The sequence below is a fragment of the Podarcis bocagei genome, assembly GCF_964188305.1.
Source record: "Podarcis bocagei genome assembly, chromosome: 2".
In the NCBI taxonomy this organism is placed as follows: Eukaryota; Metazoa; Chordata; class Lepidosauria; order Squamata; family Lacertidae; genus Podarcis; species Podarcis bocagei.
In genome coordinates this window covers 16,386,711-16,407,116 of record NC_138126.1, presented here as the reverse complement: position 1 = coordinate 16,407,116, position 20,406 = coordinate 16,386,711, and the positions used below count along the sequence as shown (strand labels likewise).

The following is a 20,406-nucleotide window of genomic DNA, read 5'->3' as shown; positions in this document are numbered from 1 at the left end:
GCTTTCCTGACTACTTTTCCATTTTACTGCTATGGCTTCTACTGGAGAAGTCCACCACAGGACTTTAGGCTCCATCAGATCTTTATATTTTTCCCATACAGCAAAGAGTGACTTTCTTATTATATGGTTGGTAAATTTTTTATGAATTTTTGCTTTTCCATATATTAGGTAGGCGTGCCATCCCCGTTGTCAAAACCTTCTAGGTCCAGGAGGTCTGGATCCTGCAACATGCACTAATCTTCTAGCCAGGTGAAACAGGCTGCCTCGTAGTAAAGTTTTAGGTCAGGTAGGGAAAAGCCTCCTCTCTCCTTTATGTCTATTAAGATCAGGTGTTTAATCCTAGGTTTCTTCCCTTCCCACGGGAATTTGGGAATTTCTCTTTGCCATATATTGAGACAACCTGCTTCGCCCAGTATTGGAATCATTTGAAATAAAAAGATTAATTTTGGAAGCACATTCATCTTTATAATGGAAATCCTATCCAGAAATGTTAATTTTAGTTTACTCCAGGTTACAAAAAAATTTCTAATCTCTAACCAAGTTTTGGTGTAATTATCCTAAAATAAGTTTATGTTCTTGGGGGTGATCCAAATACCAAAGTATTTTGCTTTTGAGGAGACTTTCAGGCCCAATATTTTTTCTAAGTCGTCCTTTTCTTCTGCGGTTACATTTTTAACAAGCATTTTTGTTTTTGTTATATTCACCTTAAAGCCTGCCACTTCTCCAAATTCTTTAATCAATTCCAGCACTCTTTTCAGACTTTCTTTAGGGTTTTCAGTCATAACAAGAAATATGCTTTCTCCTGAAGTGCCTGTCAGCTCAGTCCTGGAGATGAGACTGAACAGGTAATAATGGCCATGAATATGCACTTGTCTCTCTGCAGCCTCAGTCAAGAGATTCTCAGGTTCTCTTTCTTGTTCACCGAAAAGAAGGGCTGGAGTGTCTCTCCCGAGAAGGAGGCTGCTGAGTATGACCGGAGAAGGTCTGCTGTATCAGCATCGTAAAAACACACCTGTCCCCCTTCACAGTTCAGGGCCACTCGGATCCTCTTGGGCTCCTCACTTGGAACAAAGTCCTCATGGGGGGAGCAGAACAAGTTCAATTTGTCCCACTTCCCCAAACCCCAGATCCCTTCCGTAGGACAGAAAGAGAAAAGGCCCTTCCTCTTCACAGACTTTCTAGCAACCCCCACCCCCCACCCCTCCTCTCTTCCCACAGTGACCTCCCAGAAATGTCTGCCTGCTGTGAAACCCTCACATCCCAGCACATAGCCATATGTGTCAAATCTCTCAGGGTTGTCTGGCAGGTCTTGACGCACTTCTCCCCGTCTCACACTCTTTCGATCCACAGACAGGATGAGGCGGGGATGTGCTGTGTCTGGATCCAAAGTTACGTTTTCTGTGGGGGCAGAGGAGGAAAGAGAAGAGAAACGACGTCAACTGGGAAGCTGACTTTTCCTTAGACAGAAATGTAATTCCCTCAAAAATGAACAGGGACTCCATGGCTCTGCATTTGAGACAGGGATGTTTACCAAGTTCTTGAAACATTTTCAGTTCTTTCAAGGGTTCAAAGCACTTATCACAAATGATCCACATAGAACCCTTGCAACTTCCCTGTAAGTTAAGTCAATCTTACCATGCCCATTTTTCAGATGGGAGGATTGAGGCTGAAAGACACTGGCTTGTCAAAGACCACCCCCACCCCATAGAGTTCATGGTAGAAGGGCGTCATAGCAAGGACTCCCTAATTCGCATCTTAATATTCTACCTCACATCACATGACAGACCATGCTTGACATGCCAGGTAAATCTGGTAGGTGTTTTCACCCTCTTTGTAACCACCATTCCAATTTCAGTTACATATTTAATGTAATGTTATAGCCCATCCTTCCAGGTAGTTTATAAAAAGCTAGAAAGTGGTTAGCCTTCCCTGACCCCCCTGTGTGACATGTCCTTCTTGGGATTCTTGACATCACAGAATCATAGAGTTGGAAGTGTTGGAATCCATGGTTTGCATGCAGCTTTGCAAGTTAGTAATTACAATCTCCACAGCGTGGGAAGACAGAGCGTGAAAGGAATCTGCCTAGCAGTAAGGAGACACAGCAACAACCCAGTGATTGGCTGAGGTCCCTTATATAGGCATGACCTATAACACTGGTCTGAGCGAGTGTTAGTGTGGTGTGGTTAGTGCTGAGGAGTTGCTGAGAGTGAAGAAGTCGTAACTTGTAGATAGACTTGTATGTTTGCTGCTGTAAATAATAAAACAACAAGAATCAATTCACAAGTGATCAGTTTTTGTTCCTGATAGTCGTCCTGACTGGGCAATTTCAAGAGTTGCTCAACAATCGCTGCAGTACTCTGCTATACTCTGCTAAGCTGTGCAACAGGCGAAAGCACTTCAAAGGTTCACCAGCTTCAAAGTTTTAACAGGAAGGGACCCAAGGGTCATCTAGTCCAACCCCGTGCAATGCAGGGATCCCAACTAAAGCATCCATGACAGGGGGCCACCTAACCTCTGCTTAAAAACCTCCAAGGAAGGAGCGTCCACCACCTTCTGAGGAACTCTGTTCCACGTTCTGCAGTGTGGGCCTATGGTCTGTTTCCCCCAGGCAAACTATGAACAGCCATCCAAGGACAAACTTGATTATCTCTTGTGGTTTGGTTAGAGTCAAGCAGAAAATGGATACAGTCGACGCTCGGGTTGCGAACGTGATCCATGCAGGATGCACATTCGCAACTCACAGCGTTCGCGACCCGCGTCTGCGTGTGCACAGGTTGCGATTTGGCACTTCTGTGCATGTGCAAAGCGTGATTTAGTGCTTCTGCGGATGCGTGACCGCCAAAACCCGGAAGTAACCCATTCCGGTACTTCCGGGTTTCGGCGGTCCGCAACCAGGAAAAATGCAACCTGAAGCGGCTGTAAACTGAGGTATGACTGTAGTTCTATCTTTTAAATTGACAACTATTACATCGTTGATATGAATTACTTTCTTTTCCTATATATTGTGTTAATGCATTTATAATTGCAATCCCAAGAAAAATATGCCAAGTAAGAGTTTCCTTTATGCTGCCATCTGCTGCCCCTTTCCCAGCTCTTATTATTTCCCTTTTTGTGGTGTCCAGGATTACGCCGGACTGGACTTCTGTCTTCCCACTGCGCCTTTTCCCCTGGTCTGTGGTGCAATTCTGCCCTGCTCTTTTAAGTTTACTCAAGTTTCTCTGGTCTGCCATCATGTTGAAGCAGAGAAGTCATATCTCTCCTCCAACACAAGACTCCCATCTTGCAGGGACGCTGAACCACTGGAGTCCACACTCAGGCAGCCCCCAGCTCCCTCCACTGACACCAGAACCCATTCACCTTCTCGTCCCCCAAAGGTTGTTGCAGCCATTTTCTGAGCTATTTGTGTTCCCCCTCATGTGCCGGGAGCCTTTGGCTTCACACCACCCCTGTGTCTTATTGAGATTTGGCACAGAAAAGCCAGCCATCCTGGGCTGGGGGCTTCCTAAGAGTCCGCAGGATCAGGCCAAGAGCCCATCTAGCAAGCATGCTGCTCTCATGGAAGAGAGGCCTCTGGGAAATAAGGGGAAATAAGGCATGGAAGGAAGAGCTGCAGTGGCCTGGTCTGTTGAGAAGCAGATCCCATCTCTCCCGAATTTGTGCCTCTTGACCCGGAAATGTACCTTTTCGCAGCTGAAGTCCATATTCCACAGTGTCTGGGAGAGAAAAAGGAACAGAGATTTAGCATCACACCATCATTCAGACAACAAACCTGGAATGAACAATATGAGCTCATGACATAGTAGCCAGGTGTTCTGGACTACAAGTCCCTTCATCCCTAACCACTGGCCACGCCGGCTGGAGATTATGGGAGTTGAAGTTAAAACTATCTGAAGCTCTCCATACTGGCTATCCCTGCATAACCAGGGCATGGGTGATGTCAAGGTTCAGGCCTGCCCAAATCTTGGGAGGAGCAAGACCCCCAGAAGATCTCCCCATCAACAACAAGGTCCAGACACCCCTGTTCCAGGATGGGAGGCCTCAACCCCAGTCCCCTCTGCTCCTGGCTGGCTCCTGGACAGCCCCCCTCAATCCTGTACCCCTTACATCAATCTCAGGGCCAAAGGAACAGAGGAGATGCCCCAAAAGTGAGATGCGTGAAAGCACCCAAAGCCTGGCTGAGAGATGTGCAGAGGTCAAGTACAACTTTTTAAAGACACTCACCACTTGAGGGAGGCTTACATTCCTGGGGATTGTGCATAATCACCCCAGGTCACCCCTGTCATTTTCCTGGCACTGCTAATGACTTGGAGCCTTTCATGAACAACTTCAAATATCCAGCATAAAATATTTTCAGCTCTTCTTTACTACCTTTGAATTTCTTCGTAACACCCTTCAGGAAGGGATTAATATCACAGACGTCCCAGATCCTCCACTTCAGAGCAGGAGGAAAAGCCACAGGAGGATCCTCTAAGTTCTCCTTCTCCTGAGACCTGGGAGGAGAAGAACAAAGTCAAGCCACCACCCTTCCAACGCAAGGAGCTTTCTGACAAGGCTCATCCTGATGATGAAGGCATAATGGATCTATCATGAAGAATTGAGAGCAGAGTTCTATGGCAAAAGGGAGCATCTGGATGACGTGTGGATCTAGAGACCACCTAACAAGCTGGGAAAAAAACCGAGACACACCTGCTTCCATAGTACATGGCAGGAAATATATGAAGATGAGATTGAAGGTAAAGAAGCTGATATATGCATATCCTTTTTTTGAAGAAAAGTGAACAATAATGGGTCCTTTTGCAGAGATTTTAGGACTACACCAATTTTAGCGAAACGTTCCAAATGATTAAAATTATTAATATTTTGTAGCCCAGTGGTTACATTTAAAGTTGTAGTTGTTTAGTCGTTTAGTCGTGTCCGACTCTTCGTGACCCCATGGACCAGAGCACGCCAGGCACTCCTGTCTTCCACTGCCTCCCGCAGTTTGGTCAAACTCATGCTGGTAGCTTCGAGAACACTATCCAACCATCTCGTCCTCTGTCGTCCCCTTCTCCTTGTGCCCTCCATCTTTCCCAACATCAGGGTCTTTTCCAGGGAGTCTTCTCTTCTCATGAGGTGGCCAAAGTCTTGGAGCCTCAGCTTCAGGATCTGTCCTTCCAGTGAGCACTCAGGGCTGATTTCCTTCAGAATGGATAGGTTTGATCTTCTTGCAGTCCACGGGACTCTCAAGAGTCTCCTCCAGCACCATAATTCAAAAGCAGAGAGAACTATTAGAAATTAAAGCTGTATTTTCTCAGCATGGAAGATTTTCAAAATATGAAGTTGTTTTGGGGACAAGGCTCTCAGCGCCTACTCTTCATGATGGCTGAGTCAAAGGCAGTGGTGCCTCTGAACCTCAGGAGGGGAGTGTCCTCTGGGGCTCGGATCCTGATCAGGGGTTTCCCACAGGCTTCTGGTTAAGCACTGTGAAAAGAGGATGGTGGATTAGATGGGCCACTGGCTGGATCCAGCAGGGCCCTTTCTCACCTTCTTATGTCTGAGGAAGAACCTGCAGAAGCCAGAAATACACTGGATAAGTTATAGTGAAGCCCCTTTGGAATGTCTCCCTTTTCTGTATCTATTGCAGAGGAAATGAATCCATCAGGGAAAAGGGAGACGTATGTAATGGAGGGGAAGGAGGAATGGCTTCCTTGCTATGATTCTTGATGAGACCAATAGCATCAGAATAAGGCAGGGGTTTTTCCATCACTTACCTCTGCAAGAAGCTTCCAATATCCTGGAGGGAAAGAAAGAAAGATGTCAGTGGAACCATTTCTGCAGTCAGTTATAAATACTAAGCAGCTGCGTGCCAGCTTCTGGGAATCACAGGATTGGAGAGCGCTACTGTTTTTTAGGCTTCTCAGAGACCTCTGGTTGGCCAATGAGAGAACACGATGCTAGAATGAAGGGGCCTGTGGTTTGATCTAGCAGGGCCCCTTCTGCAACCCCAGGAATGACGCCTGAGGGAGCGTGGAGGACCAAGAAATGCCTGTAATTTGAAGCAGCACCCTCCACCCTCTCGCATCAGGATGAGGCCTCACCTGCAGGAGTTCACTCGCTGGTTCCTGAAGCTTCTCCTCCATCTCCCGGATGAGGCTGTCAAGAGAGGAGAGTTCCCTGGAGAGTCTGGCCAGGTGCTCCTCCCTTTTCTTTGCAATCTCCTTCTCCACTTCTGCCATCTGGGCCAGAAGAAGCTTCTCCTGTTCTTCCAGAAACTGGTGCAGTCGCCTGAACTCAGCCACCATCTTTTCCCTCTCTGCACCTGTTTGTATCTGCACCATAAAAAACAGAAAAAGAAAAAGTACTTCATTCGTTCCGGAGGTCGGTTCTTAACCTGAAACTGTTCTTAACCTGAATCACCACTTTATCTAATGGGGCCTCCTGCTGCCGCCGCACCGCCAGAACGCGATTTCTGTTCTCATCCGGAAGCAAAGTTCTTAACCCAAGGTACTATTTCTGGGTTAGCGGATGTAACGGCTATGTATGTAGCGTATGTAACCTGAAGCGTATGTAACCACTGTATAGCATTTTTCATCTTAAAGTAGTAAAAATGATACTTACAAGCAGGTATTGGCTTTCATTTTCTGCGTCTGCTTTAAATACTAGAATTTTCTCTCTCTCCTTCCTCACATTGTCTAGGCAGCTGCTGAGCTGATCCTGAAAAGAAAACAAAGTCCAAGTTGGGCTGCACTACACATTAACAGGCAAGCTGAATCCTATGTTTGCTCCCTGCCCCACATCCCTGGGTCTTTTGCAGAGGTTCCCCCTTTTCATCTCACAGGAGACAGAAATGGGGCTACCCTATATCAGAGCTGAGAAACATGGGGGTTTTGCTATTTGTCCCCCACACTGAACACACCTCCAACATCTCCCCCCTCCTTTTTATTAAATTAACCCTAGATTTTTATTTTTTCCTCCCAGGGGAGTTACTGCAGCCTGCATTCAGGGGGACACTGGTGCACTTTAATTCCGTAAAAAGAAAAAGAAATGTATATTGTATAAAGTTGCAGAGGTTTATTTTATCAGGCTGCTCAAGATTCCTTTTGGGCTGCAGTGGAGAGAATACATTATTATTATTATTATTATTATTATTATTATTATTATTATTATTATTATTATTATTATTATTATTACAAGCCCCTTTTGTCTGCAGCTATTCCACCCCCAAGAAAGACCCACTGCCTTTTCTCACCTTGTACTCCTGGGACGCCTCCTCCAGAGGAAGCACCTCGTGGCTTTTGTGCTCCTTGGATCTGTCACACACGACACAGATGGGGGCTTCATCCTCCTTGCAGAAGAGCTTCAGGGGCTCCTGGTGCTTCTCACAGATCTTCCCCTTTCCTTCTGCCTCCTTTTTCCCGCCCAGATGACTGAATTTCTTGGCTATTTCCACAACATTTGCCAGCTGCTGGTTTTTCCTGATGCTGCTTTGCTCAACATTTTCCCTGCACTGAGGGCAGGAAGCCTCTCCCTCGGATTTCTCCCAACACTGGATCAGGCAGGATCGGCAGAAGTTGTGCCCGCACTCATGAATGATCACTGGATCCCTGAAATAATCCAGGCAAATGGAGCAAGTGGCTTCGTCGCGGAGATCTCGGACGGGACCCTCAAAAGCAGCCATGGCTGCTGCCTCGACAGGAAGAGAGAGCTGGTTTCGTTTTCTCTCTTTCCCGTCTGCAAATGGGCGTGTTTCCTTTCCAGGAAATTCAGCTGCGATCACTCAGGATCTCGGCTGCCTTGGGAGTTGGGTGGAGCTCCGAGCCGCTTTGATATGGTGGAAATATATATATTTTATTTTAAATGTTTTATTTTAAATGGAATGCTCATTCTTGGTGGGTGCTCTTTTAAGGAACCATTTCCCTGCGAGAGCTGGTGGAGTTTGTTGTTGTTGTCGTTTAACTATCAGCATGTCAGCCTCAGACTACTTTGCAAGCTGATGAAGGAATTGCCCCGCCCCGCCCCCGCCTTGCTCCATTGACATCTTCTTTCTAGTTAGCAGCCCCCACATACAGAGGAGAAGCAGCCCAGCCCTCCATCCCGGTGCCAGGTTTTAGTGAGTCGGACTGACAGAATCGTCGCGTCTGATAATGTGCAATAACCTCTGGACTCAGCTAAATGGTATCCAGATATTTGCCAGTCACACCACCTGACTCCCCCAATGACCCCAAATATTCCTCTGAAGTAAGGGAGGAAAATGGGGAAAGCCTTACCATTGAGTATTGCTTGCAAATCCTGTTTTAAGGGCATATTTGTATATGAATAGGGTGAGCCTGTAACCTGGACTCAGGAACTAAAGTATTAACCATCACAAAATAATGGCCTGGCTGCCCTTTCTGGTTTCCAACTTCAGGCTTCAAATGGGATGGGCTGGTGTAATCTCAAACAACCTCCCTGTTTCCTCTCCATCCTCCCCTATAAACTAATGAATCTTCCTGCAGCCCAGGTGAATTTTTAAGCTGCTCTTCAGGTCCAGCTTCTTCCATTTCCCCCCCATCCACTGATCCCATCTCCAGTCTGTACATCCTCTCAGAAAAATTAACATTAACCATGGAACCTTTTATATTTATTTTTTGGTGTGTGGGAAGAGTTCTCACTCTTTTCACTTGTGATACTTTTTATCTTTATATACTGCTGAATTATTCTTGTTTGGTGGTTGACACATTCCTCATAAAATTATTTTAAAACCACACTTTTAAAAAAATTTCAGTGTTGATGCGCTGAACATTTTTCTCCGACGTTTCATTTGATCCATGCTGAAGTGAGGGTCCCCTTCTTAATTTGGGTCTATGTTCAAGTGTAAAAATGAAGGCAAAACAATTGAGGCTATTGCAAATCCACCCAAATCTGTTTTCAGTTTCATAATCTGGATCCTTGTGGATTATGATTCCTGCTGTCTGTGTGTTGACATTTTGCAGAAGGGTCTGTAACTGAATAAAAGGCTGAGGGGACAGTTCTGAAAACTTTTTGGGGTGGATGTTCTGGGAGGAAACCAAAAAAGCAGCATGAGCAACAGTTTATCCCAACAGAAACACTAACGTTTGTGTTGTATTCATTAAGCATATATTAATGAGGATTATGATGATAACTGTAATGTGCAGTTTGAGAGTATACCACAAGGCCAAATGGGCTGCACAAAGTGAGAGAGGGATTGTGAAGGATATAAATAATAAATATTATTATTATTACGTATATCCTGAGCTATCTGGATGTTAGACCAGATGTTAGACCAGGGCTTCAACTGGATGTTTGACCAGATTGACCAGGGCTTCAACAGAAGTGCCAGTCAGATCAGCCAGGAAATCCTCCAGAGCCACTTGGATCCATCAACATCTGAGGGTGGACCATTCTCATGGGTGCCTCTCAACTCTGCAGAGGGGAAAAGGTGCTGGAAAAGCCTAATTTCAACAGGAATTTAGCATCCTGCTCAATGAAACCTCCTGGCGCAGAGGCAGTCTACCTCTGAATAAGCTGAAGCTGTGGAGGTGAACAACAGGAAAGGGCTTTTGGTCTCAAACCCTCCTTTGTTTCATGGCCTTTAAGAGAGTGTGTAAGTCAGTGGCCTGTGTGAGGAACTCCTTTCTCTAGGCCAGGCATGTCCAACTCCCAAGAGACTATTGCGATCTATTCCCAGTATAAAACAATTGGCAATGATCTACCCATTGTCATTGGAAGGGGGGAGAGAACCAAGCTTTTTTAAGGGGAGGACACAGTTGTTGAGCATTTTTTAGATGTAGGCCCCATCTGTTTGGCACTGGCTGCTTCTGTTGAAAATGGGGCAAGGAACTATTGTAACTGGCATTCTTTTCACCCCCCCTCCATTTCCCCACAACTGTCTGTGTGTTAAAAAGTAGGGTGTCAATAGGATACCTGCTCTCTCACTGACCTGGCAGATACAGCTGAGACTCACTTCTCTCCTGGTGGTGGGATTCCCCCAAATAAAAGGATGGGCAAACTTCAGACATGGGGGATTGGCTTTCATTTCTAATCCGAATGCAGAAATGGACCCAGGTGCGAAATACGAGCTTATGCAGGGAAGCCCCTGAAATCTGCCCCTCACTCAAACTGGATTGACTCCTCCTGCAGACATTCAGTCAACACAGGAAGGTCTGAAGAGGAGCTACAACATAGAGAGGAGCTTTGCAAGGAGGGCTTTCAAGCACATCTCTGAAGGGAATCTTACGCTTAAGATTTCACACTTTTGAGTGTGGAGTGTGTAGGACTTGGGATAACAAGGCCCAGGTTCAAACATATTTGACCATGAACTTTAATGTGTCTCCTTTTTCTAAGTCTCTCAGCTCAGCCTCTCTTACCTCACAGGGTTTCTCTGAGGATAAAAGAGAATATCACCCTCCTAAAACCCCTGGAGGAAGTGTCACGAGGAATGGATATTATACTATTGAGTTTGAAAGAACACAGGAGCAACAAGAAGTACAATCTTTAATAGAATCAAACATGTTAGCACAGGAAACATATCCCCAAATTATTTCAGGCCCGCTATACAAAAGGATAAGAAGAGGGGATCTCCACAAGTACAGATAAGTATCTAACTGTTCACTGCAAAACACCTTGGAGAAAATAATTGTATACATGGGAATTTACCAATCCCCCCGAAATCCTCTAGATTGTCACTGTTCTCTCCTCAGAACTCCTGACAGAGGCTCTTCACTGTGAGAGGGATTTTGTTACATCAACGCCAGAAACCTACACGGGGGCTACACTCCTGGGGTCAGCATGCAAAGGCAATGTTGCATAAGTCAGGAAGACCCCCCCAAAAAAATGGCCCACAAGGAACCATCCCTACTTCTTTGAAGCCAGATATTGAGGGCTTTACGCAACCTTTCTAGAGGCTGTTAAGCAAGGTGGACTTAGAAACTCTTTCTCCCACTGCCAAAGCCACCCCCCCAATTGCTTTCTTTTTTTTTAATAAATAATTTTTATTAACAGGCGAAGCAAATCACATTAATTCCAAATCACATTAGTTCCAAATTATACAGCCAAATATTTAAAATTTTAATAGGGGTACCCATACTTCGCGCTCCGAAAGGGATCCAAACATCATTCTTGCTACGGCTTTAATTTCACAGTTCTGTCCAATTCTGTCCAGATAGTCTCTTTATTATTTTCCTCATCTTCTTGTTGTAATCATATATTCCTTTCTTTGTGATCTCTGATAATCTTCACAAGCGGGTTGGAAACAAACATATTCTGTGTGGATTTTACACTCTCCAAGAGCCATATCACATAGAGGACAGCCACCATTTCCACCCTCCATAAAAAACATTCCTACAGTCTGTCCGTTGATTTCCACCGGCCTGCGAATCTGTATCTCAGGGGGCTCTGTCGGGTCAAATTCACATTCCGATTCACATTCCAATGACCACGGTCCTCCTCCCCCCGTCCTCCTGTGGGCAGGCCGTCTTGACGAATCTCCATTTTGAAACTGCGTCACAAAGCTTTCCTTCCATTCCCGATATTCCCACCAGTCCTCACTTTGATCAATAATTCATTTCCACACCGTTTTTAATCTCCAGCTTGTGATTAGTAGTTAGCAACGATCTTTCTCTCTGGGAGGGAGGATAATTGGGTACTCACATAAGACAAAAAAAGAAAAGTTTTTTCCTCCCCCCCCCTTTTCGTTTCAGTCCAACATACTAGTCTTTTAATGATGGGTCTTCACTTGATTTATTGTCCACCTGTTGCTCCGCACACAGAGATCCCATTAATCAGCAGTCTTTACTCCCGATCTTCACTTGAAGTATGTGCATTTGCTTCTTTATCCAATTATATATTTCGAAGTAATGCAAACCAGTGCGCGATCAGAGATGGTGTCTGGGAGAGCGACCCTACCCGAGGGCTTTGTGCCAAGTGCCCTCACCCCCTTCTTTCGAATCCGGGGGTGCATTATGGACACAGCTGGCAAGGCAGTCCCCCCCATCCCCTTGGGGGGGTAAGGGAGGCTGCATACTCCCATATCAGCCTCTTAATTACCTCGTGTGGGTCGGAGAGATGTTATTGTCAGCCATCTTCCAATGCGCCCCCTGGTGGCCCCCCAATTGCTTTCTGCGGTGTGGAGACTATTGTGAGATCTCACACAGTCCCTTTGAACAGTTTCCCCCAGTCTCTCGCCCTCTTTCTATTTATTAACTTATTTTCTGATGAAGGGCTCCAGGGTGTGATAATGCAAGTAAGTTGCACATGAGTTTTGGGTTGGCTGTACCCAACTAGCAAACAGGCCTCTATGGATATGGAGATTTTGCTGCACTGCCACAAAAGCTTCCCTGAGTAGTATTTTTAAAAAAAAAGGGGGGGGGATTTTTGAACTTCCTTCTCCATGGCCAGTGGATGTCGTGGGGGAGGAAAGGGAATCTGAGAGCAGGATTGAGGCTGAGGAAGGTTTTAAGTGATGCCCTTGCATAATTCTGATTTTATTCAGAAAAGATGATGGTATTGTCTCTAGAAATCTTAAGTCAGAGTTGGGGGTTGGAGAGAGAACTACATTGAAACAGGAATGTGTGTAGGGTTAGTTTTTTCCTAAGTTTGACAGAGGACCCAATCAATCAGTGTCATTTAAAAAGCTGGCCCAGGAACAGAGAGTTGCATCATGATTGACATAAGGGATGGCCAATCACAGTTCTGCAAATATGGTTTCTCAAGTCCGTGTCATCTCAGTCCTGAAGAGGAGACTGAATACCTGTATGCAGTGGTGTAGCGTGGGTTGTCAGCACCCGGGGCAAGGCAAGTAATTTGCACCCCCTAACCCTAACCCCCAGATGTTGCGCCCGGTGCAGCCGGCCCCCCTGCACCCCCCACGCTACGCCACTGGCGAGCGCCTCCTAAGCATGTGCAGAGCGCCTCCCTCCACCCGCCACGCGGAGCTCAGCCTGCGCGTGGGCAGGCCCTTTGCATCACGCACGCTTGGCAATCCCCGGCACCTCTCCTCTCCTCTCTCTTTCCCTGGAGAAATGAAGCAGTGACCCGACAAGGAGTAGCGAAGGATGGGCGTGTTTCGTCCCTGATCCGGATGAGATCAAGGCGCCGGCAACGGGAAGGAGGCGGGGGAGAAGCAGGAGCAGGCCAGCCGGGGCTGCTCCAGACCCCCCCCCCCATCTCTCCCATCGCTGCTGGAGGGGTCATGGAGGCACTGAGCCCAGGAGGTGGGTAGCCAGCCAGGGCACACCTACCCAAACTCGCCGTGCCCAGGCGCGCTGCTCTGTCCAGCTTCCTCCCGGCCGGGCCAGCGGCTCCACCTCTTCCTTTGCCTCTTTGAGCCGCTCAATTCCCAGCAAGCGATTAGCAGGCTCGGATCGGATCCTGCGGCAGGCGGCGCCTCCACCTCCTCCTCCTCCCGGCTTTGCTGCTGCTGCTGCGCAGCTCTTTTCCCTCCACCGACGTCGCGCTGCGCCTTGGAGAGGTTCCCGCTTCCTCGAGGGGGGCCGGCCAAACGGAGATGACGACCCCCCCACCCCAAACAAGCCTCGATTGCTTGTCCCTTCCCTCTGGACTCGCGCCCCCCCAGATGTTGCGCCCGGTGCGGCCAGCACCCCTGGCACCCCCCACACTACGCCACTGCCTGTATGTCATAGTGGCAGTGAAGATATGCTTGTCTGTCTGCACCCTGAGTATTATCTCTAGAAATCTTGAGTTGGAGGTAGGAGAGAGAACTACATTGAAACAGGAATGTTGCTGTTATTTGCTAAATTATTTTCTTGCTTCTTTCCCCCTTTGCACCTCCTGCACAGACAGAAATAGCTGATTCCCAAGGGAGAGAGTCAAATTTGGGGACTGACAGGGGACCCAATTAATCAATGTCATTTACGAAGCTGGCCCAGGAAGAGAGAGCTGCATCATGATTGACACAAGGGATGGCCAATCGCAGTTCTGCAGATATGGTTTCTCAAGTGCTTGTCAGCTCAGTCCTAAAGAGGAGACTGAAACGAATACGCGCTTGTTTCTTTGCACCTTCAGTCAAGAGAGTCTCAGCTTCGCTTTCCTGCTTATGTAAAAGAAGGGCTGGAGGGTCTCTCCTGAGAAGGAGGCTGCTGGGAATGTGTAGAGGAGGACTGCTGTATCAGCATCGTAAAAGGACACCCGTCCCCCCTCACAGTTCAGGGTCACTCGGATCCTCTTGGGCTGCTCACTTGGAACAGGGGCCTCAAGTGGGGTGTACCCACCGCCCCACTTCCTCAAACCCCAGATCCCTTCTGTAGGACAGAAAGAGAAACCTCCCTTCCTCTTCACAGACTTTCTGGCCACCCCCACCCCCCACCTCTCCTCTCTTCCCACAATGACCTCCCAGAAATGTCTGCCTGCTGTGAAACCCTCACATCCCAGCACATAGGTATATCTGTCAAATCTCTCAGGGTTGTCTGGCAGGTCTTGACGCACTTCTCCCCAACTCACACTCTTGCGATCCTCAGACAGGATGAGACAGGGATTTGCTGTGTCTGGATCCAAAGTTATGTTTTCTGTGGGGGCAGAGGAGGAAAGAGAAGAGAAACAACCTCAACTGGGAAGATGACTTTTCTTTAAGCACATGACAGAAATAGCATCCCCTCTGAAATGAACAGGGATGAAGATAGAGATGTACATCAAGTTCTTAACAATGATTCTTGAAACATTTGCAGTTCTTTCACGTGTTCAAAGTACAGTGGTACCTAGGGTTGCAGACACTTGAGGTTACAGAGTCCTCTAACCGGGAAGTAGTACCTCCGGTTAATAAATTTGCTTCAGGGTGAGAACAGAAATCGAACTCCGGTGGCAGCGGGAGACCCCATTAGCTAAAGTGGTACCTCAGGTTAAGAACAGTTTCAGGTTAAGAACGGACCTCCAGCACGAATTAAGTTCTTAACCCAAGGTACCACTGTACTTAACACACATTATCTACCTAGAATCCTTGCAACTTTCTTGTAAGTTAAGTCAGTCTTACTATGCCCATTTTTCAAATGGGAGGACTGAGGCTGAGAGACAGTGGCCTGTCAAAGGCCACCCCCACTACCTACAGTTCATGGCAGAAGGGAGTCAAAGCAGGGACTCCTTATTCACATCTTAATATTTTACCTCACATCACATGGCAGACCATGCTTGACATGCCAGGAGAATCTGGCAGCAGGTCTCCCAGCCTCCTTGTAACCACCATTCAAGCTTCAGTTACATATTTGCCCTCTTTCTAACCACCATTCAAGTTTTAGTTAAATATTTAGTATTATGTTATACCTCACCCTACCCTACCTTCCTGTGAGTACCTGACCTCCCGCTTGAGGGATTGTGGTGGGGACTGAGTGGTTTCCAAGTCCTTGGCCATTGAAGCAAATTGGGGGTGGAATGAAGGAAACTAGCAAAGGAGTTGATTTTATATGATTTTTAAAGCTAGGTAACTTCCCTGAGCTGTCAAGTCGAAAGGATACATTTATGCATCATATTTGTAACATTTAACAACTTTAAGGTATGCCCACCCGTAATTTCCGTAACACCATCGAGCCTTTCCCCCTGGTCTCTGGAGTAATTCTGCCCTGCTCTTTTGGACTTACTCAGGTTTCTCTAGTCTGCGATCATGTTGACGCAGAGAAGCTATGTCTCCCCTCCAACACAAAAGCTGAGGGAAGACCCCCATCTTGCAGGGAAGCCGGACCCCTGGAGTTCACACTCAGGCAGCCCCCACCTCCCTCCACTGACACCAGAACCCTTTTACCTTCTCGCCCCCAAAGGTTGTTGCAGCCATTTTCTGGGCTATTTGTGTTTATGCATTTCCCACTCTTACACATTTCTCTTACATAAGCTCTCCTAAAAGGGGGGGGGGGTCTTGTATGGCTCAAAGGAATATTTTCTCCTCATGTGCCGGGAGCCTTTGGCTTCACACCAGCCCTGTGTCTTAGTGAGATTCGGCACAGAAAAGCCAGCCGTCCTGGGCTGGGGGTTTCCTAAGAGTCTGCAGGATCAGGCCAAGAGCCCATCTAGCCCAGCAAGCTGCTCTCACGGAACAGATGCCTCTGGGAAATAAGGGGAAATAAGGCATGGAAGGAAGAGCTGCAGTGGCCTGGTCTTTAGAGAAGCAGATCCCATCTCTCCCGAATTTGTGCCTCTGTTTGACCCGGAAATGTACCTTTCTGCAGCTGAAGTCCATATTCCACAGTGTCTGGGAGAGAAAAGGGAACAGAGATTTAGCATCACACCATCATTCAGATAACAAACTTGGAATGAGCAATATGAGCTCATGAGATAGTAGCCAGGTGTTGTGGACTACAAGTCCCATCATCCATAACAACTGGCCACACTGGCTGGAGATTATGGGAGTTGCTGTTAAAACTACACATGGTACCTTGGGTTACATATGCTTCAGTTTACAGACTCCGCTAACCCAGAAATATTACCTTGGGTTAAGAACTTTGCTTCAGGATGAAAACAGAAATTATGCAACGGAGGGGCAGCGGCAGCAGGAGGCCCCATTGGCTAAAGTGGTGCTTCAGGTTAAGAACAGTTTCAGGTTAAGTACAGACCTCCGGAACGAATCAAGTTCTTAACCCAAGGTACCACTGTATCTGAAACTCACCATACTACATCATCTACATAAAAAAGTGTGGCTTCTAGATACTGAAAGAAAATAAATAAGCCTTCTATTTTCCTGGCACTGCTAATGAGCTGGAGTCTTTCATGAACAATTTTAAATATCCAGCACAAAATATTTTCTTTTTTTAAAAAAAATTTTATTGGTTTTTCCGCTTTTATAAAGACAAAACACACACAAAAAAGACACAAGACAAGAACATGTATAAATTCAGAAAATCCTAGTTTCCTAACCCTATTCCCTGACTTCCCCCCACCCCCCCTCGTGCATCCCAATTCCCAAAATTGTGTCAGCAAATTGGTATTTCTCCTCTTAACCATCTTATTACCTCTTTTATAAAGAAATATAGATTTTTCCTAAGTTGGACTCAAATTCTCTTCCATCGATTTCTCATTTTGTCTTAATTAAAAGTCATATTAACTAAACCTAAAGGTCTTGAGTGTTTTTAAGATTCTCTTCTTCCCTCCCTCCCATCCCCGGTTTTTGTCCCTTCCCAATACATATCCAGAATAGCAGTTCTTAGCCTGGGTTCCTCACGTCCGAGGCTTTCAAGTCTCTTTCAGTCCCTCTCCGCCAGTCTTGTTGGTAGTCCTTTATGTCAGTCATCAAGTCTGGAAAAAGTTCTTTCGCCATCAACCCATATTCTCTTCCCACAAGGACATTTGAAAACAACTGCTGGAAAATTTCCACAAATCCTGCATCTTCAGAGTCAAAGTCGGAATGGAGGCCCCAATCATATTTCTTTATTTTAAATTCCTGTATTCCATAAACTCCCGGGACCTCCTCCTTCATCTTCTGCGTCTTTCGCAGACTTGTGGTAAATGTAGTCCAAAAGTCTCCTTGCTTGTATTCCACAGATGTCGGCTTTTGGTTGTTACTTCCCAGCTTTACTTTCTCTTTTTCTTGTTTAGTCTCTTCCACCTCTTTAGATATCATTTCCCATTCAGCTGTGGATTCTTTCTCATTCAAGTCCTCAATACATACAGCAGAGCTGCCTGTTCCAGAAGTCAAGGTCATAAGTTGTTTATTCATAGCCAAGCTCTGCTCTTGTAGGATTCCCACCAATTGAAACATCCTTTCGATTTCCACTAGTAACTTTCCATCTACAGCCATTGTAGCCATTGTAGTTTCACAGAGTCCCCCTAGGGGGAATCTGGTTACTTATTAGTCTTTTCTCCAACAATCCTTTAACTTATTTTTATTACTTTGTTTCCAACAATCTTGGTTCAATTGCAACTCATCTTAGTCCAGAGGGATCTTAAATAACATTTTTTCCACTCTAAACTGCCCGTTTGACAGCTTTGACAGCTGTCAAACTCCGCAGCTCTTACACAGGCACAGAGACAGGACGCTCCCGGGCCCGGGAGGGGGGGGTTGTTTAAAGCAAAAAGAAGGCTTCCCAGTCTCCACTCTCCAGCTCAAAATTTCTTTTAGCTAAATCTTGGAAGTTAGTGTCCTTTTTAACTCACCCCTCCAAGGGTAGGCTCTCCAGCTTAGCACTTTGTCGTTGCTTAGATCGTCTGCAAGGGGGGGGGTGCGGACTTCCTTTTAGCACCCCCCCCGGTCGTCTCCAATTCAGGGTAATGTTTTTAAGATCCAATTCCGTCTTACTCACGGGTTATTCTTTTCAGTCCAAATTTCAAGGAAGGAAGTCAGCGCTCTCCGGTCATGGCTCGCGGCTTCGCTCCACCGAGGTAGCGATCGACTCTCAGTGCCACGCCACCCTCCGTATCCTCTCCGCAGCCTTTAAAAAGGCTCTTCGTGGATCGGGGGGGCGCTTAAGGCACCCGCCGAGTCTTCAGTCCGCAGGCTTCCGTGCCTGCGGTTTTTAAGGGTCCCCGCGTCGCCGGCGCGGCAAAGACCCGTCCTCGGTTGAGCCGATTCCCTCCGCAGCTCGGAGGGAATCCGCCATTTCCAAATCGCGCCAACCCGGAAGTCCACCAGCACAAAATATTTTCAGCCATTCTTTACTACCTCTCAATTTCTTCATGACACCCTTCAGGAAGGTATTTATATCTCTGAAGTCCCAGATCGTCCACTTCAGGGCGGGAGGAAAAGCCACCGGAGGATCCTCTAAGTTCTCCTTCTCCTGAGACCTGGGAGGAGAAGAACAAAGTCAAGCCAACATCCTTCCAATGCAAGGAGCTTTCTGACAAGGCAGGTGTCTCATCCTGATAATAAAGGCATGATGAAGATTTGGGAGCAGGGTTTTTCCTATGGCAAAAGGGAACATCTAGATGATGTGTGAATCTAGAAAGCATAATGAAGACTTTGGAGTAGTTTTTCCTACAACAAGAATGAGCATATTGTTGACATGTGGATTTAGAGAGCACCTAATGAGTTGAAGGAAAACCAAAAGACACCTGCTTCCAAAATATACAAGGAAATATATGAATATGAGATTGAAGGTAAAGAAGCTGATCTATGCAAATCATGTTTTCTGAAGAAAAGTGAGCAATACTGGGTCCTTACGCAGAGATTTTAGCACTACACCCATTTTAGTGAAGCATTTCAAGTGATTAATGAGCAAAACAAAATAGATCTGGTATGTGCATTTCTGAAATATAAGGAAATTAAGAATGCTATAGAATGTATTTTAAATGCTTTTAAAATGTATTTTAGCACAGTGGTTACAATGAAAAATGGGACAAACATTGGAAATTAAAGCAATGATGTCTAAAGGTGGAAGATTTTCAAAATTCATGAGTTTTTGAAGTTGTCTGGAGGACAAGGCTCTCAGAGGCTACTCTTCACCATGGCTGGGTCAAAGGCAGTGGTGCCTCTGAAACCACAGGAGGGGAGTGTCCTCTGGGGCCCGGATCCAGCTCTCAGGTTTTGCACTGGCATCTGGTTAGTCCCTGTGAAAACAGGATGCTGGACTAGATGGACCACTGGCCGGGTCCAGGTGGGCCATTTCTCACCTTCTTATGTCTGAGGAAGAACCTGCAGGAGCTTGAAATAAACTGGATATTTAAGGGTAAGTTAAGTGAAGATATTTACAAGCCCATTTGGAATGTCCCCCCTTTTTGTATCAGTTGCAGAATAAATGAATCCATAATTGAAAGGGGAGAAATATGTAACAGAGGGGAACAAGGAATGGCTTCCTTCCTATGATTGTAGATGAGACTAATAGCTAGGAAAATGTGTCCCTGTTTTTGTCTGTGATCTTGTGAAACGGAGGATGGAGTCCTAAGCTATCTCTAGAAGGAGGATCTGGAGAGCGGGTTTCCCACCTGTTAAACAGGAACTTTTGCGGCATCAGAATAAGGCAGGGGTTTCCCATCACTTACCTCTGCAGGAAGCTTCCAATATCCTGGAGGGAAAGAAAGAAAGATGTCAGTGGAGCCATTTCTGCAGTCAGTTATAAATCCTAAGCAGCTGAGTGGCAACTGCTGGGGATCACAGGTTTGGAGAGCACTACTGTTTTTTTAGGCTTCTCAGAGACCTCTGATGGCCAATGAGAGAACACAATGCTAGAATGAAGGGGCCTGTGGTTTGATCTAGCAGGGCCCATTCTGCGTCCCCAGGACTGACGCCTTTCACCCTTCATGTACTGTTTTCTTTCCAGCAACATTTTTATGTGACTAAGAAATGCCTACACAGTCTGAAGCAGCACACTCCACCCTCTCGCATCAGGATGAGGCCTCACCTGCAGGAGTTCACTCGCTCGTTCCTGAAGCTTCTTCTCCATCTCCCGGATGAGGCTGTCAAGAGAGGAGAGTTCCCTGGAGAGTCTGGCCAGGTGCTCCTCCCTTTGGGCTGCAATCTCCTTCTCCACTTCTGCCATCTGGGCCAGAATACCTTTCTCC

The 20,406-nt window shown here is 46.5% G+C and overlaps 2 protein-coding genes and 2 pseudogenes across 5 annotated transcripts in view; all 4 read right to left on the bottom strand.

Moving 5' to 3' along the window:
- LOC308581229 (zinc finger protein RFP-like) overlaps nt 1–20,406 on the bottom strand; it is a 69,568-nt pseudogene that overhangs the window by 27,855 nt on the left and 21,307 nt on the right. The gene's annotated exons all lie outside the window — the stretch shown is intronic.
- LOC308580742 (E3 ubiquitin-protein ligase TRIM7-like) overlaps nt 1–20,406 on the bottom strand; it is a 47,555-nt pseudogene that overhangs the window by 25,591 nt on the left and 1,558 nt on the right. Inside the window, exons 2-3 of the transcript XR_014013477.1 lie at nt 7,229–7,289; nt 6,598–6,693 (exon numbers count right to left, since the gene is read on the bottom strand). The product of XR_014013477.1 is annotated as an E3 ubiquitin-protein ligase TRIM7-like (transcript). The remainder of the gene's footprint in view (nt 1–6,597; nt 6,694–7,228; nt 7,290–20,406) is intronic.
- LOC308581160 (E3 ubiquitin-protein ligase TRIM7-like) lies at nt 414–19,029 on the bottom strand. Of its 2 annotated transcripts, none has more exons than XM_081183674.1 (3): nt 18,572–19,029; nt 3,681–3,713; nt 414–1,398 (listed from the first exon to the last, which is right to left on the bottom strand). In XM_081183674.1, the coding sequence occupies exons 1-3, from the start codon at nt 18,585–18,587 to the stop codon at nt 890–892; spliced, it is 558 nt and encodes a 185-aa protein (XP_081039800.1). In that variant the 5' UTR covers nt 18,588–19,029; the 3' UTR covers nt 414–889. The 2 variants fall into 2 exon arrangements, with proteins under 2 accessions (XP_081039800.1, XP_081039799.1); XM_081183673.1 differs by lacking the exon at nt 18,572–19,029 and adding an exon at nt 4,222–4,653.
- The window catches only part of LOC308579660 (uncharacterized protein), a 60,112-nt gene continuing 52,151 nt past the window's right edge, over nt 12,446–20,406 (bottom strand). The window contains exons 22-23 of the mRNA XM_081180592.1: nt 13,607–13,764; nt 12,446–12,727 (exon numbers count right to left, since the gene is read on the bottom strand). The gene's annotated coding sequence lies outside the window, so the exon portion shown is untranslated. The remainder of the gene's footprint in view (nt 12,728–13,606; nt 13,765–20,406) is intronic.